The following is a 15,693-nucleotide window of genomic DNA, read 5'->3' on the forward strand; positions in this document are numbered from 1 at the left end:
TATTTATTTAGGTACCTAAAATGCAGATAGATGCTACTGGGATTTACAAATGTAGCTAGGTCAATGGGAGTTAGGTGCCTAAACTGCTTAAGCATTTCTGAAAGTTCCATTAGGCACCTATCTGCATACTGAAGCACCTAAACACCTTTTCAAATCTGGCCATTGTGATTCATTGCTCCATCTTTAAAACTGAAATTATAGCATTTTCCTACTGCACAGAGGCAGTGTGAGGTTAAATCCATTAAAGATTGTGAGGTGCTCAGCTACCATGGTAATGGGGCCAGATAAGGGCCTAACATAGATATATAGGCCTAAATGTGTTTCACTGTTGACATAAAAGAATTGACCTGGAGACATTTACAGTCAATCATATTCCTTTATTCAACAGAATCTTCTTCTTCCCACCATTCTCCAGAAGGCACCCTTCACCTCTTTGTTCCTCAGGCTGTAGATGATGGGATTTAGCATGGGTGTGAGGACCGTGTAGGACAGAGAGAGAAATCTGTCTGTGTCTGGTGAGTAGGAGGAATTAGGCTTCATATACATAATGCAAGCAGAGCCAAAGAACAATGTAACCACCATGAGGTGTGAGGAGCAGGTGGAGAAGGACTTCCTCCTGCCCGCCCCCGATGGAATCCTCAGGATGGTGGAAATGATGCAGACATAGGACATGAGGATCAGCATGAAGGGGAAGGTGGCAAAGAACAGAGCCACAATGAAGACAGCCATTTCATTGCGGGAGGTGTCCCCACAAGCCAGTTTCAGCAGTGGAGGGATGTCACAGAAGAAATGATTAATCTCGTGGGATCTGCAGAAGGGTAGGGTGAACACCATGCTGGTGTGACCGAAGGACATGAGGAAACCACTGAGCCAGGATCCAGCAGCCAGTCCAGTGGACACCTTCCTGTTCATAAACACTGGGTAATGCAGAGGCTTGCATATTGCGGCATAGCGATCATAGGCCATGGACGCCAGGAGAAAACACTCTGACCCACCCAGGAAAAAGGTGAAATAGGTTTGCACAGCACAGCCAATGAAAGAGATGGTTTTATCCCCAGAGAGCAGATTCCTAAGCATCTTGGGGACATTGACTGATGTGTAGCACATCTCCAGGAAGGACAGGTTCCTGAGGAAGAAGTACATGGGGGTATGAAGGGCTGTGTCAGCCAATGTGAGGACAATGATTAGGAGGTTTCCAGCCAAGGTGACTATATAGGTGACCAGAAACACTGAAAAAAATAAATGCTGCAGGCTGGGAATGTCAGAAAAGCCCAGGAGAATGAATCTAGTGATTGTTGTGCTGTTTCTTCCCACTGTTTCCTGGCTAGTTTTCATCCTGAAAAAGAAAAGGAAACAATAGCCTCTCACAGAATACTTTCCCCCACTCTCCCATCCTCCACTGTCATACAATTTCTCCAGATAATCTGAGTCTTCCTGTGAATTTTAGGAAGCTAAGAATTTTGTCTTTTTACAATTTGCTGCAACCTGTGTTATATCAATGAAATAAAAGCCAGCAATATCTTATTAAAGGGGAGAAGGCAAAATGCCTTATTTATTGTGAATACAAAAAGAATCAGAATAAGCAATCAGTTATAGCTATAACATTTAATTCTCTCACACATTCATTCATTCATTCACACAAAGTTCTGCAAAGTAGTTATAGTTACCAGCCTGGAACTTGCTCATGCCAAGTCACTGGCCAGGTAGCTTGAACATGAGGATGGACCCAAGTCTTATCAGGTGCGGACCCGATGCTGTTAGAGGATTGTGGCAGTACCTGACTCAAAGTTCTCAGTCTCTAGGTTCTGTTTTTATAGGAATTTATCCCTGTACCAGTGTATGGAATCTTCTTCATCATACTGCTTTTACATTGGAAGTGATAATCAATCACTGTTATGTTTGAAGTGATGTTTAATCAGCAGATGGCCCGTCCATGACAGCTTGGTGTTATCTTGTTCTTCAGTTCTTTGCCCACACCCCTTCCGTCCTTGGTGTGCTTGGGTGCTTGGGGGTGGATTGCAGATATCAGTCTGCCCTCGGGGTCACCCAGTCATTTCACTCCATGCATTCTTCAGCCAATAGATGTTGGGGTTGTAATTCTCAGGCTGGCACCTTAACCTTTAATTTTTCATTTCTTATTCAGTCATACATACAATCACACTCCAGCGTATATCCTGTCAACATCTGCATTTCAATCCATAAACACAACCATTCTAAAATCAGTGGGACATGGCAGCCTTCAGTAAGTTTATTTATCCCACTTGTTACATTTAAAAGGAAACAAGATAATCATGCAGGAGTGTGTGTGTGTGTGTGTGTGTATGTGTGTATGAGGGGGTTATACTGGAAAACATAGTTGTACCAGCCATAAAGGACAGCTGTTATCTTGTTACTTTTAGAACAAACTCTTAGTCTCTGGATGTGCTTCTACAATTAACACAGACTCAACAGGTTAGCTGAGAAACATATTTCTTTTTAATGATCAGGCCAAATTCTGGGGTCTGCTCAAGTTCTGCGGTCTGCTGTGGAGTCACTCTCTCCTATATTTCCCATACCAGAAATTTACCAGTTATTAATCTAGTCCAGCACCTGTGTATCTACATCACTAATGCTCAGAGCTGTCCTGTGCAACACTTCTTAGAACCTGAATGAATATCTCATAAAGTTTGAATTTCTGGGTACTCTGTGCTGGATCTTAGAGCAGTTCAGTGATGGATGTTTTATGTGGCTTTTACCCATGGATCCTCCCCTCCCCAATTTTGTGACTAAAAGGTGTTATGAGACCCAGCAAATTTTCAAACAAAGTCAATTTGGGGGTGAGCGGGGATGTATCTCATGAGTCCCTTAACCAAATGACAGCAGTTTTAGAACACTATTTCTAACCTACTCCATCCTGTTTTCAAGTGGGTCTGCCTATGCATGTGGACTTTGGGCACTTTGAAAACTCACCTTTCAAATAGACAGTTCTGTGTAATGTTAACTTTAGGCAGTCCCATAAGGCCAAAACTATAAAAGGGACCAGTGATTTTGCATGATTCTTCATTCTGTCACAAGCTCGATGAAAATATAATTGCTTTGGGTCTGATTCACCACTGAGTTTCTATAGCATTATGCCCGTGTAGGTCAAATGGGCCAGAATAATCTGGTGTAAATCAGTTAATGGAGCTATGTGGATTTACACCAGATAAGGATCTGGCCCTTGAATTTCAAAGGAGCTACAATAGTCCTAAAATTGGTAAAGTGGAGTAAAAGTAATCGACATATAGGATGACTGAAAAAATCAAGCTGTTGTCCCGAGTTGGTCATTCAAAAGTGGATGCACTTAATATCTGTGGTAATTTGGGTCAGGGCTCATAAAGCATGGATTGCACAATGCATAGTACCTGATATATACTAAAGGGAAATTACCACTGACCTGAATAGAAAAGGATGTGAATCAAACCCTGGATTGCAAAAAGCCCAAGATAACTCATACTGTCCCAATCTATGCCTGAGATCCTACCACCCCCATATTTGAGGTGTCTGAAATTCAAATCCAACTTAAAGATCAAATTTTTGCAACTGCCCTTTATCTTCAAATGACTGAAAAAGAGGCAATTTTGTTATGGGAAGAAGACCTGCTAATATGGACAGTCTTATTATTTATATATGTTTTTGTTAACGACCAACAATATGCTTGGTGCTGAGCACAACTAAATTACCAATACATGAATCATTGAAAGAACAACTCAAAAACAGCAACAAGCCAGATACCTACAGATCCCTGCATGGAATGGTCACATTTGCAGACTCCTCACCACAGTGACATGTGCAAAGCTAAGGCAGACTTCTCACCAAATACAGAATTGGGGATCACAAATTGGGAGGCACAGAAAAGTTTAAACACAGAGAGTAGTGATGAAAAATTGGGTGGGGGGAGAGATTGGATTGACCCAAAACAAAAAATTTGCAATTTTTTCAGTGAAATTAAAAAGTCAAAAACTTTCATTTTAGGTCAAACAAAACATTTAGTTTCACCCAAAATGAAACATTTCACTTCCTTTTTTAGGGATCTTCGTTACTGGTTTTTAAAACACAAAATTTGAAATTAAAAGTCATTCCAAATTGAAAAATCAAAATGTTTCATTTAGAAAATGTCAAAACAAAACGTTTTTAATTTTTCAGTATTCTTTTTTTTCAGGTACAACAATTTTCTGAATTCAACCTGAATTCATGAACTGTTTTGCTTGACCTGAATACACAGTTTTTAGTGGGAAGAAGTTTCATCTGAAAAAAATTCACCCAGCACTTGCAGTGATTATGCAGCCAATGTGACAGATGAGAGATTGTGATGGAGAGACGCTTTCATCTCCAATGCACCAAATATGAGAAAGAGCAAGAGATTCTGCAAAATATCAAGAAACATAAAAGACATTATATCAAAAACAAGGTTGAAAAAAGGTGTTCCCAAACTTTGGGAGAAAGGCAGAGAGGAAACATGCCACTACCCAACGAGCCGTGAGTCCAGAGCAGATGATTATGAGAAAGGGACACAAAGGGACTCCAGATCAAAGCTAATATGAAGATTTTTTTTCCCCCTGAGGAAAATTTAGATAAAAACAAAGACACTTTTATTCCACAATAAGAGCATCCACACCTGGGAGTTAATCAGGAAAAACTATTCCAGAATAACTCTCTCCAGACACAACTGTGTAAATCTTTATGGGAGTGGGTGAACAAATAATCCCACTGCAGGCTTCTTGTGGCAGTAAGCACTGCCCTCTGAAGTAAGGGATTGCAGGGCTTGACACTGAAATATTCCTAGAAGTAAGTGGCATTAAACAGTTGGAAGAGGGGCATGAACTTAAAATTGGAGAGTTTTGCACTTACTGAAATTTGGGAGCGTTTTTGTACAGTCCTCACCAACTAGCTGCACCAAGGACCACTTCCTCATGAACATCTGGAACAGAGGGTGTTGATCTCTTCACACACGCCAAAGGATGCATTGCTTCATCAGGCAGGATGGCAGTTTTTATTATTTATCTGTACTGTTCCTTTGGGAGCTGATCTCCCGACCATTTCGTAGTCTGAATAACTCCATGAGGATGATAGTTATTTGTAATGCAGTAGCACCTAAGAGCTCCAATCATGGACCAAGCCCCCATAGTGCTAGGCACAGTATAAACACATAACAAAAAGACAGTCACTTTCCCAAAGATCTTACAACCTAAGTAATATGTTAGTATAAGATTGTTCTGCTTTGATAGAGTATGAAGGGGAACTCTCACAACAGAGCATGCATATAGTACTATATATTATTAATTCAAATTGGTTTTTTAATCATTAGCTATTACTAATTGCAACAAAACAAATGAGCTCAGAACTTAGTTAGTTTTCTGAGATGAGATAAGAAGAGCCCCAAAACCCCACTGCTCCCCAGTCTGGAGATTTGAAGATAAGTTGGTTTGACTTTTCCTGAGCCTTATTTAACATACTGTAGAACAGTAAATTGACTCCTTTGCTCCTGATTTACATGAGCATGAAGATTGAAGGGCCCCAAGATTAGTGTCCCATTGTGCTAGGCACTGTACAGACATACTGGAAGAGACACTTGCAGTTGTCAAAGGCTTAAAATCTAAACATGCAAGACAGACAAAGGTGGGGCAGGGAGAGGGGAGGTGGAGAAACAGAGGCCCAGAGAAGAGAAATGACTTGTCCCAAGGTGAGCTAGCAGGTGAGTGGTTGAGACAAGACTAGAACCATATGCTCTGCCTATGAGACACGCTTATGTACCTAGCTAGCAATCAGGAAAACATTGATAGGCAGCATGGTCTAGGGATAGGACACTGGAGTCAAGAAATTTGGGACTTGGCTCTGTTCGAAGCTCTACCTCTGTATCCCTGCTATGCAACTACATAAGATGATTTACCTTTACCCTTTCCTATATCTACATCCAGATCTGCCTGTGAGAGGTATGTAATGTTGGCAGCAAGGCCAATAGTCTCCCCTTGCTCGCATTCAGAGTGTAAATGCAGCTGCATTCTAGACATAGGAGCACTGGGGTCAGGACAAGGCCACCACAAGAAGCTGGGCTCTTATTTTTTTAAAACTCAGTCTTTTATGGAAGGTGATGCCATCTGATGATGTAACTGTAAATTCCATAACATAAGATACACTACCCAAGTGTGGGAAATTGCAGGGTTAGGCCCTTCATGCTCAGGAAACGATGAAGTTGCACACTCCACTGCTCTCCTGGGCAATGTAGCATAGTGAGCCTGTTGGGGAAAAAACCTCCTAATACATTTATTAAAGTTTACCATGACTCAGTTTCCACACAAATACTCCTTTATTGATCCAAAGGTCACTCCGTGTTGATTACATTCCAAATAGAAATACAAGCATGTGCCCACCTATACTCCACCTCCTAGCAAGAATTCAGTTATAAGCATTGGCCTAATACCCAAAAGAGGATCAAGCTCCGAAGATACTTTCCCATCATCATGTAACTGCACAGGGGTAAGAAAAATCTCTGACAAAGAAAACTCTACATACCTTGTGTTTTATATACTATAATAAACAAGTGATGTCATGGCTGGATCTTAACACTTAGCTAGTTAGGGCTGAACCCTGACTTCTGACCCAGTCAAGACAAGATTAATGTTGGGGTCTCTTTCTTCAAGGTTTTCTTCTTATCTTATTTTGCCATATTTCTGCCCAGCAACTGGACTAAGCATTTTTTTAAACAACCTATATAGCATTCATTATTGACTGCACCAAATTAACCATATTTTCCTTATTTTGATGACCTCAACCGAACCCTCAACCCAACCCTTAAATAACATACTGCTGTATTTCAAGGGTCACTACTAGTTTAACACGAACAACCCTTTTCATTTCTCATGATCTCAGGACTTTTTGGTCACATGCTTTTTGGGCCTATCACTCATTCTAACATCCAAACTCAGTTTAAAACCACAGTTGACTCAGGCCTAATGTAGGCCTCTATTCCTGCACAGCCTTAACTCTGCCCGCTTGTGGGATGGAGTATTTGCATGTAATCTTGGGGTAGCAACTGCTTTGTATCCAGTTGTGCTCTCTGTGAATGCATCTGTTAATGTGAAAGCATTATAACCCACCTAACGGCAGGGTGCAGCTGGGGGTGCTGAGCTACAGGAGTCCCTAGAGCAGAGGTGAGCAAACTACGGCCCGCGGGACACATCCAGCCTGCAGTACTGTCCTGCCTGGCCCTTGAGCTCCCAGCCGAGGAGCTGTCCTCCCTCCTCCGCAGCTATGCTGCCACACGGGCAGTGCTCTGGGTGCAGCAGCATGTCTGGCTCCAGCTGGTGGCGCAGCTGCTAGACATGCTGCTCTGAACGGCATGGTAAGGGGGCCAGGGCCGGGGTGGGGAGGTTCCAGGGGGCAGGAAACAGATTGGATAGGTGTGGAAGTCCCAGGGGGCCTGTCAGGGGGTGGTTGGATGGGGCGGAGTTTCTGGGGGGGCAGTCAGGGGACGGGAACGGGGGGGGCTTGGAAAGGCGTGAGAGTTCTGGATGGGCTGACAGGGGGTGGGGGTGTGAATAGGGGTCGGGGCAGTCAGGGGACAGGGATCAGGGGGCAGGTTGGAGGGTTGGGAGTTCTGAGTGGGGCAGTCAAGAGGTGGGAAGGGGAAGGGGGCAGATAGGGGGCAGGGGCCAGGCTGTTTGGGGAGGCACAGGCTTTCCTATCCAGCCCTCCATACAGTTTTGCCAAAAAGTTTACCCACTCCTGCTCTATAGTCTCCTAGGCATGGAGGCAGTTCTTTGGGCTCTTGCCCTTTGTGGGCTGGCTGGAACATGGGCACATTTTGATAGCAAGGAGGATTGCACTGCTAGGGTTGCCAGAAATGCAGATGCAATTACCCTTGACACCATGGCTGTAAATTACAACACAGACTGATAAACTGAATAGGCAATCCGGCCCCTAAGGGCCATTAAGTACAGAGATACGATGGTGGGGATCCTTCAGCCTTGAATCAGGGATTCTCACTTCAGAAGCATTGTGCACTTCCCTGCAGGTTTCCTGGGAAAAACGCATGCCTTTTATCCCCAGAGAAAACTGCATGTGGGCAGCTCCTATTGGCTGAAATCCAAAACAGAAACATTAGCACTGGCCTAGGAAGAGTCCATCTGCTTGCCTCGGTTTCTTTACAGGGTCTACTGACTCAGTCTCATTGTTTACACACACAGTGCAGAACTGCTGTGTTCAGAGACTCAGAAACATCATTAGTTCCTCAACCTTCCTGTCATAGGTTTATTCCCCACTTTGAACTTTAGCGTTCACAAGATGGGGACCTGCATGGACTTCTCTAAACTAAAATTCTAGTTTAGATCTGGTTCTCGCTGCCACCAGAAAGTTTTTAAGTGTCTGACACACTCCCTGTTCCCCCAAAACTTTCCCTGGGGAAGACAGATTCAAACTTGAATCTCAACACAAAGGGAAACAAACCATTTCCCTCCTCCCCTCTCCTAGCTTAGGAGAGATACCTGGATTCAAATTCCTTGAATCAAACCAAAGAGGGATTCCCTATCCCCTTTCCCTTCCCTTAGTCCTAGGGAAAAATACCTTGATTCAAACTCCTTGAATCAAACAAAGAGGGACTCACTTTTCCCCCCTCCCCTTCCCCTGAAAATCCTAACAAGGGAAGAAATCAATCAAGTTCTAAAAAGAAAAGATTTTATTAAAGAAAGAAAAAAAGTACACTATCTCTGTAATACCAGGATGGAAAAATATCACAGGGTCTGACTTATAAACCGGGAGAGACTTCCCCCTCCCTCCTCCTCAGAATAATCAAAGTAACAGCAAACAGGAGTAAAGAATTTATCCAGCAAACACACAATTGCAAATACAGAAAGCAACTCAAAAGACTAATCCACCTTTTTAACTAATACTCACTATATTGAATATAAGAGACTATTTCAGGAAACTTGGAGAACTTGAAGGATATGACTGGCCTCTCTTAAATCCAAAAAGAGACTAACTCCAAACAAAGAGACACAGACAAAGACTTCCCTCCACAGAGATTTGAAATTATCTTGTCCCTTGATTGGTCCTCTGGTCAGGTGTTCATCAGGTTACTGAGCTTGTTAACCCTTTACAGGTAAAAGAGACCTTAACCCTGATCTGTTTATTTATGACACTTCTGCTGGCCTTCTGAGCAGAGCCTGGGACATTAAACTCACACTTAGAGCAGGTCAAAATTTTTCTATTTTTTTTTCTGACAGAAAAATGGGTTTCGGCTTTCCTCCCAAAATTTCAATTGTCAGAAACAAAGAAAAAATCAGCAGAAAACTGATTTTTTGTTCATTTTGTTGCTGAAAAAATTTGATTGCCCCAAATAAAAATATTTGTCAGGTTTTCATTTGTTTTTTTAATGTGTAAACCTCTCTTCCCTGGCCACCTGGTTTTCCTGCAGATAATGGAGATCCTGGGGTGATCCCAAAGGTGGTATTGGATAGGTGGGAAGCGTCTCTCCACCCATCTGCAGCATCTCTCTACTCATAGGAAGAACGACTGTTGGTGATGCCTCCTCCTGGATTTGCACTGTATACCTGTTAGGGTGCCTTGGTAGATTCCAGGTACAACTCCAGCCTAAACCAGCAATAGGCCTTGCAGATAAGGGCAAATGATACTTAGTGCTCTACAGAAAGCATTAAACACCCAAGTTGGCATGAGGAACAGCTTTAATTACAAGTAATAGAATGAGATACAATGACAATGCAGTAGAAGTACTCACCACAATTACTGTGACTAGTCCATAGGTGGCATCACAACAGTTCAGCTAATGGTGGCAACATGAAAGTAAACTTAACCACTACTTCCAAAACAGAGGTTTATGTAAAACCTAATGTGGCAAAGTCCCGTCTCAGTCTCCCCAGCCTCTGCTGTTTTTAGCGCTGGTAAGAGCGGCTTGGGTAATGCAGTCCCCCTTAGAACTCAGGGGAAGTCTGTCCCCTGTCTTCCCATCAGTCTTAGTCAAAGTATTTTTACCCTGCCTTGTAGGGGGGGCGTCCTGCCGCTCCTCCTGGGGAGGCTTGCTGCTTCACCGCTCCTGGCAGCCGGGCTCCTTCTCTCTCTGCTTCCCCCCCCCTTCCTTCCTCCCAGGAAGGGGTTTTAAAAGGTCTCAGGCAGCTCCAAGTTGGAATCAGCTGGTCCTAATTACCCTCAGGTAGCTCCCCTCAGCTGATTCTAATTTGCTACCTTGGTAACCCTTTCTCAGCTGAACCTGGTTGACCTGTAGTTGCATCTCAGTTGATAAGGAGGAGGGCCTTTTAACCCTCTGGGACTGACTCCTCCCCCCCTCTTGCAACTGTCTGTCCTGAGTTTATCACACATCCCCCCCCCCTGCTCAACACTACAGGGTTGGGCTACTTGGGTCGGCAAACAGTGTACCCTCGAAAGGCCATCCGCGTTGCCATGCTTGATTCCAGACCTATGTTGTACTCTGAAGTGGAAGGGTTGTAGCGACAGGAACCACCTGGTCACTCTCGCATTTTTCTCTTTGTTTTGGTGCATCCACTTCAGAGGAGCATGGTCCGTGACAAGGGTAAACTTCCGTCCGAGTAGGTAATAGCGAAGACTTTCCATGGCCCCTTGTGCCCTCTCCATGTGTTCCCGCACTATGGGAGTGACTTGGGCTATCCTGTCTTTCATCTGCAACACATGCTCGATGACGTTTCTCCCTGGGTTCGGCTGTTCCTCCCAACTTTCTTTGGCAATGTCCAGTATGCCACGGGGGTGGCGACCATATAACAGTTCGAACGGGGAAAACCCAGTCGAAGTCTGAGGCACCTCCCTGATCGCAAACATTAGGTACGGTAGCAGGGTGTCCCAGTTCCTCCCATCCCGGCTCACCACCTTTCGTATCATGTTCTTCAACGTCCTATTAAAACGCTCGACGAGGCCATCGGTCTGCGGATGATAGACTGATGTCCTTAGGGTCCGTATGTGGAGCATTGCACATAGATCCTTCATTAATTTAGACACAAAGGGAGTTCCTTGATCTGTCAGGATCTCTTTGGGTATTCCCACTCTAGCGAAAGTTTGGAATAATTCTTTAGCTATGGTCTTGGACGTAGTGTTCCGTAGGGGAATGGCCTCGGGGTATCGGGTGGCATAATCTCGCACCACCAGTATGTGCTGATGGCCTCGGGCTGATCTTTCTAACGGTCCTACTAGGTCCATAGCTATCCGCTCAAAGGGGACTTCAATAATCGGGAGAGGTACCAAAGGTGCCCTTAAGCGTGGTCGGGGCCCGTGTAACTGGCATTCTGGACAGGAGGCACAATATCGTCGGACCGCCGCATATATTCCAGGCCAAAAAAACCTCTGCAGAATTCGGTCCAGGGTTTTATCTACCCCTAGATGTCCCCCGAACAGATGGCTGTGGGCTAGCTCCATCACGCCCCTCTGATGTTTCTGTGGTACTAGGAGCTGTTCCACGACTTGCTCTTGGATACGGACGACTCGGTACAGCAGATCCTTCTTGATCATATAATACGGCCCTGGGCCCTTGGCTCTCCCTTCCACAGGGACCCCATTCTCCTCCACTACTTCTTTGCGAATATTCTGGTATACTGGATCATTGGCCTGATCCTGTCCAAAATTTTCTAGTGAAGGTCCAATTTGCCCAAACTCAGGGGGTTCTATTTCCCCCCCCTTCAAGGGAGGTCCCTGGGGAACTGGGCCCGGCTATTGGCTCCCCAACCTCCTGCCTAGTCCCCTTGTCAGTTGGGCCAACCCTCTCCCCTACGAGTATAGGCTTCTGGTTCCGGGCCAAGATGCTCGTTCCCCTCCTCTTATCTGCCCTCCTTTCTCGCCGAGTCTTCCTGGTTTTCCCAGGGGGCGAGAATAAATCCTGAGCAAATTCTTGGAAGGCTGGGGGGTTGCTAACTATTGAGGCCACCCCATTGCTCTCTGGGGTGTTATCTTTGTCTGGCTCCTCTCCAGGAAGTAGACTGCCAAACCCTGGGAAGTCTCATCCTATGAGGACTGGATAGGGGAGTTTCGGGACCACCCCCGCCATCACCTTAGTGGGGTTTCCTTGGACCTCTATTTTCACTCGGATGGTCGGGTAGTAATTGACATCCCCGTGCACACAGGATATTCCTGTGCGCTTGGCCCGGGATAGTTGATCATACCCGACCAGCTTTCCCGAGACCAGCGTGACCGCACTTCCTGAGTCTACTAACGCGGTGGTCCTTATACCATTCATTTTAACTTGCCTAGTATATCTATGAGGGACCATCGCTACTCCTACTAGATTTATCAGGTCACATGGCTTTTCTAGGTTTCCCAGGTCGCATTGCATGGGCTCCTCTAGGTTTGGGCATTGGGCAGCTATATGCCCTATCTCTCCACATGCATAGCATCGGTACCCTCCTCGGGGCAGCCCCTTAATTTTTGGGCTGTGAGGCTTTACCCCCCGAGTCTCTCTCTCCCAGTCCCCAGGTCCCTCCGCGTACTTTGGCCGCTCTTCGTCCTCCTTCTTCCCTGCCATAGTTCGGCCTGGAGCTATGGCAACTCGGGCTCTTGGTAGATAGACTTGTCTCCTATCCGGGCGCTTCCCTTCCCCAGTGGTCCGAGAGAGTTCCTGTGCTGCTAGGCGTCTCTCTACGAGGGCAACTAGCTCATCATAGGAGGAGGGATCGTTCTGACTGATCCATCCCCGTATGTCGGGCGGTAGCCCTCTCATGTACCTGTCCACAACTATGGTCTCCACGACTTCCTCCGGCCGGCGGGTCTCGGGGCATAGCCACTTCCGGGCCAGATGGATCAGGTCGAACAGCTGGGACCTCGGGGCTTTGTTGGCTCGGTATTTCCACTCATGGAACCTCTGCGCCCTTATAGTTGTCGTCACGCCAGACCTCGCCAGGATCTCCGCCTTTAGCTGGGAGTAATCTGAAGCTGCTTCTGTTGACATATCAAAATATGCCTTCTGTGCCTCCCCACACAGAAAAGGTGCCAGGATACTGGCCCACTGGTCTTGGGGCCAGGCCTCCCGCCGGGCCGTCCTCTCAAACGCGAGGAGATATGCCTCCACGTCATCATCCATCGTCATCTTCTGTAAGTAGTGGCTTACGTGCAGGGGCCGAGTCCCATGGGGGCCGTGCGTTAGGGTGGTCAGGGCCTTTAGCTGGTTCACAACCTCATGCAAGGTGGCTCGATCCTGAGCTGCCTGGCTCATCAGGAGTTGATTTGTCTCCTGCTGCATTCGCACCGCCTCCTGCTGGGCAGCCATCTGCACCCTGGTAGCTTCTTGTTGGGCCGCAGTAGCCTGCACCAATGCCTTCACTAGATCTTCCATTTTTTTTGGGGGGGGGGTGTTTTACCCTGCCCCGAGACGGTTTGCCGCAATGTCTCACTCACATCCCACCCCTGACACCACGTGTGGCAAAGTCCCGTCTCAGTCTCCCCAGCCTCTGCTGTTTTTAGCGCTGGTAAGAGCGGCTTGGGTAATGCAGTCCCCCTTAGAACTCAGGGGAAGTCTGTCCCCTGTCTTCCCATCAGTCTTAGTCAAAGTATTTTTACCCTGCCTTGTAGGGGGGGCGTCCTGCCGCTACTCCTGGGGAGGCTTGCTGCTTCACCGCTCCTGGCAGCCGGGCTCCATCTCTCTCTGCTTTCCCCCCCCCTTCCTTCCTCCCAGGAAGGGGTTTAAAAAGGTCTCAGGCAGCTCCAAGTTGGAATCAGCTGGTCCTAATTACCCTCAGGTAGCTCCCCTCAGCTGATTCTAATTTGCTACCTTGGTAACCCTTTCTCAGCTGAACCTGGTTGACCTGTAGTTGCCTCTCAGTTGATAAGGAGGAGGGCCTTTTAACCCTCTGGGACTGACTCCTCCCCCCCTCTTGCAACTGTCTGTCCTGAGTTTATCACACTAAGCTTAAACTTACAGAAGAACATTCACCAGCAAAGAATTACCCATGGCAGAGGGGTGGGGGAGGGATGAAATCCTCACTGGCATCACCCCACACACTTTCCCTCTCGGAGGATGGAGGCCAGAGCCCACCAGCCCTGCAGCTTAGCTGACCAAAGGAGGGTTAGAGCGAAGAAGAAAAGATGAAACATAGCTGAGCTGTGCAATGGGAAGGCACAGAGTGGGAAGCTCAGTAGAGAGAGTATTATCCTGCTGCTGACCGCAGTGTGACACTAGAGGGCACTGTGCCATAGGAGGTGGTGTGGGTGACCAAACAGGTAGTGTGCTCCTCTCCCAGTGGGTGCTGACCACGATACCCAGCCATGCTGCAAGGACTAGGGTGGGGGATCCATAGGGGGCTCTCCCCCCTGACAGTCAGTGCTAAGCCCAGTGCAGTGCTAGGGCATGCTGTGCTGCAGGGACCGGGGTGGGGGCTCCATGGGGGGGGGGCTCTCCCCTCTGTGCTACTGTTGATACCAAATTCCTAGGATTTGGCAAGTGGACGATGAATGGCAGGATGCACCATCTTTTGGATGAAAAATAACAACACCGATGTCCTTTAACTTGTAATTTCTATGGCTTGGATTTTGAAAGGAGCCTAAGTGAGTTGGGCACCTAAATCCCACTGAAATAGGATGGCTGTTGGACACCTAGAGCCCTTAGGGGGGCTCTTGAAAATACCACCAACAATGTCCCCTGTACTCAAGGTTTCAAGTCTGGCCAAATGCCTGATCTGTCAGCTTCCTCCTCCTTTCCCCCCATCTCCATCTTTTCATTTGGATTCAGCCATAGAGCCATACTATTTACAGCCACAAGGGACCACCAGATCATCTAGTCTAACCTCCCATGTAGCACAGGCCGCCAGCACCACCCAGAACCCTCACACTAACCCCAAACAACCAAAATGAGACCAAAGTATCACAGCCCACAGGAGACTAGACTATGATGCGCCACAGACAGGGGACAGGAGGCAAGCTGCGGGGGGCACTCTGCCGGAGCCGCAAGGTCCTGCCATGCTTGGGGCAGCAAAATCCCTAGAGCCGCCCCAACAGGAGGGACTGAGGTGCACCAATGCCTGCGGCCCCCAAAATGGCAGGAAAATGATTAAGTGAGCCGCAGAATTCTCCGTCGCCTCCAATCCCAGAACAGCTGCTGTTCTCCATCCAGAGGCAGCTGCATTTTGGCAGGTGAGTGAAGCCAGCCATGTGCACATGGCCCTTTGAGGCACCGCAAGATGAATTAGAGATGGACCCTGGGGAACTCCCTCTGAACTTGGGGAAAGTGATAAACATTTTGACAAGTTACAGAGTGGAGAAAGGAAAAGAATAAGTGTGTGTGTCTGTGCTCAAGGTCACAAAGAGGGGCACATGAGAATTCCAAATTTCCAAATATCCAAAAGTTTCAAAAACCAAAGCACAATAACAGCAACACCAGCAAAGATGGAACTCATTGCCACAGAAAGAAGTTGAGGCCAAGAATTGACCAAGACTAATCTCCAGACTATTTGCAGGGGGTCTCTCTTGTTCAAACAGGAATTAAGTTGGGGAAGTCAGGTGGCACATGCTATGCATGAGGTCAGACGAGTTTATCACAATGGTCCCTTCTGGCCTTGGAATCTGTGAATCAATCAGCAGAGGAACCATGAGTCTCCTGCCACTGATACTGATGGTGTGGGCACAGACAGGGAGATGGAACTGCTCTTATAAGACACGGTCTTTCCTGCACCTGGTGGGTATCCAGTGTATATAGCATTTGTATGATCCAGA

At 46.7% G+C, this 15,693-nt stretch overlaps 1 protein-coding gene across 1 annotated transcript; it reads right to left on the reverse strand.

Annotated features, from left to right (window-relative positions):
• Positions 1 to 381: 381 nt before the first annotated feature.
• LOC120383589 (olfactory receptor 10A2-like) lies at positions 382 to 9,874 on the reverse strand. The gene is made up of 2 exons (XM_039501747.1): positions 9,752 to 9,874; positions 382 to 1,336 (listed from the first exon to the last, which is right to left on the reverse strand). The coding sequence occupies exon 2, from the start codon at positions 1,333 to 1,335 to the stop codon at positions 382 to 384; it is 954 nt and encodes a 317-aa protein (XP_039357681.1). The 5' UTR covers position 1,336; positions 9,752 to 9,874.
• Between the last annotated feature and the right edge of the window lie 5,819 nt (positions 9,875 to 15,693).

The sequence above is a fragment of the Mauremys reevesii genome, linkage group 15 (genome assembly GCF_016161935.1).
Source record: "Mauremys reevesii isolate NIE-2019 linkage group 15, ASM1616193v1, whole genome shotgun sequence".
NCBI classification, from domain to species: Eukaryota; Metazoa; Chordata; order Testudines; family Geoemydidae; genus Mauremys; species Mauremys reevesii.

What these genes read in the sequence shown, in the direction of transcription:
- LOC120383589 (XM_039501747.1), bottom strand. Translation starts at nt 1,335, where the DNA reads ATGAAAACTAGCCAGGAAACAGTGGGAAGAAACAGCACAACAATCACT.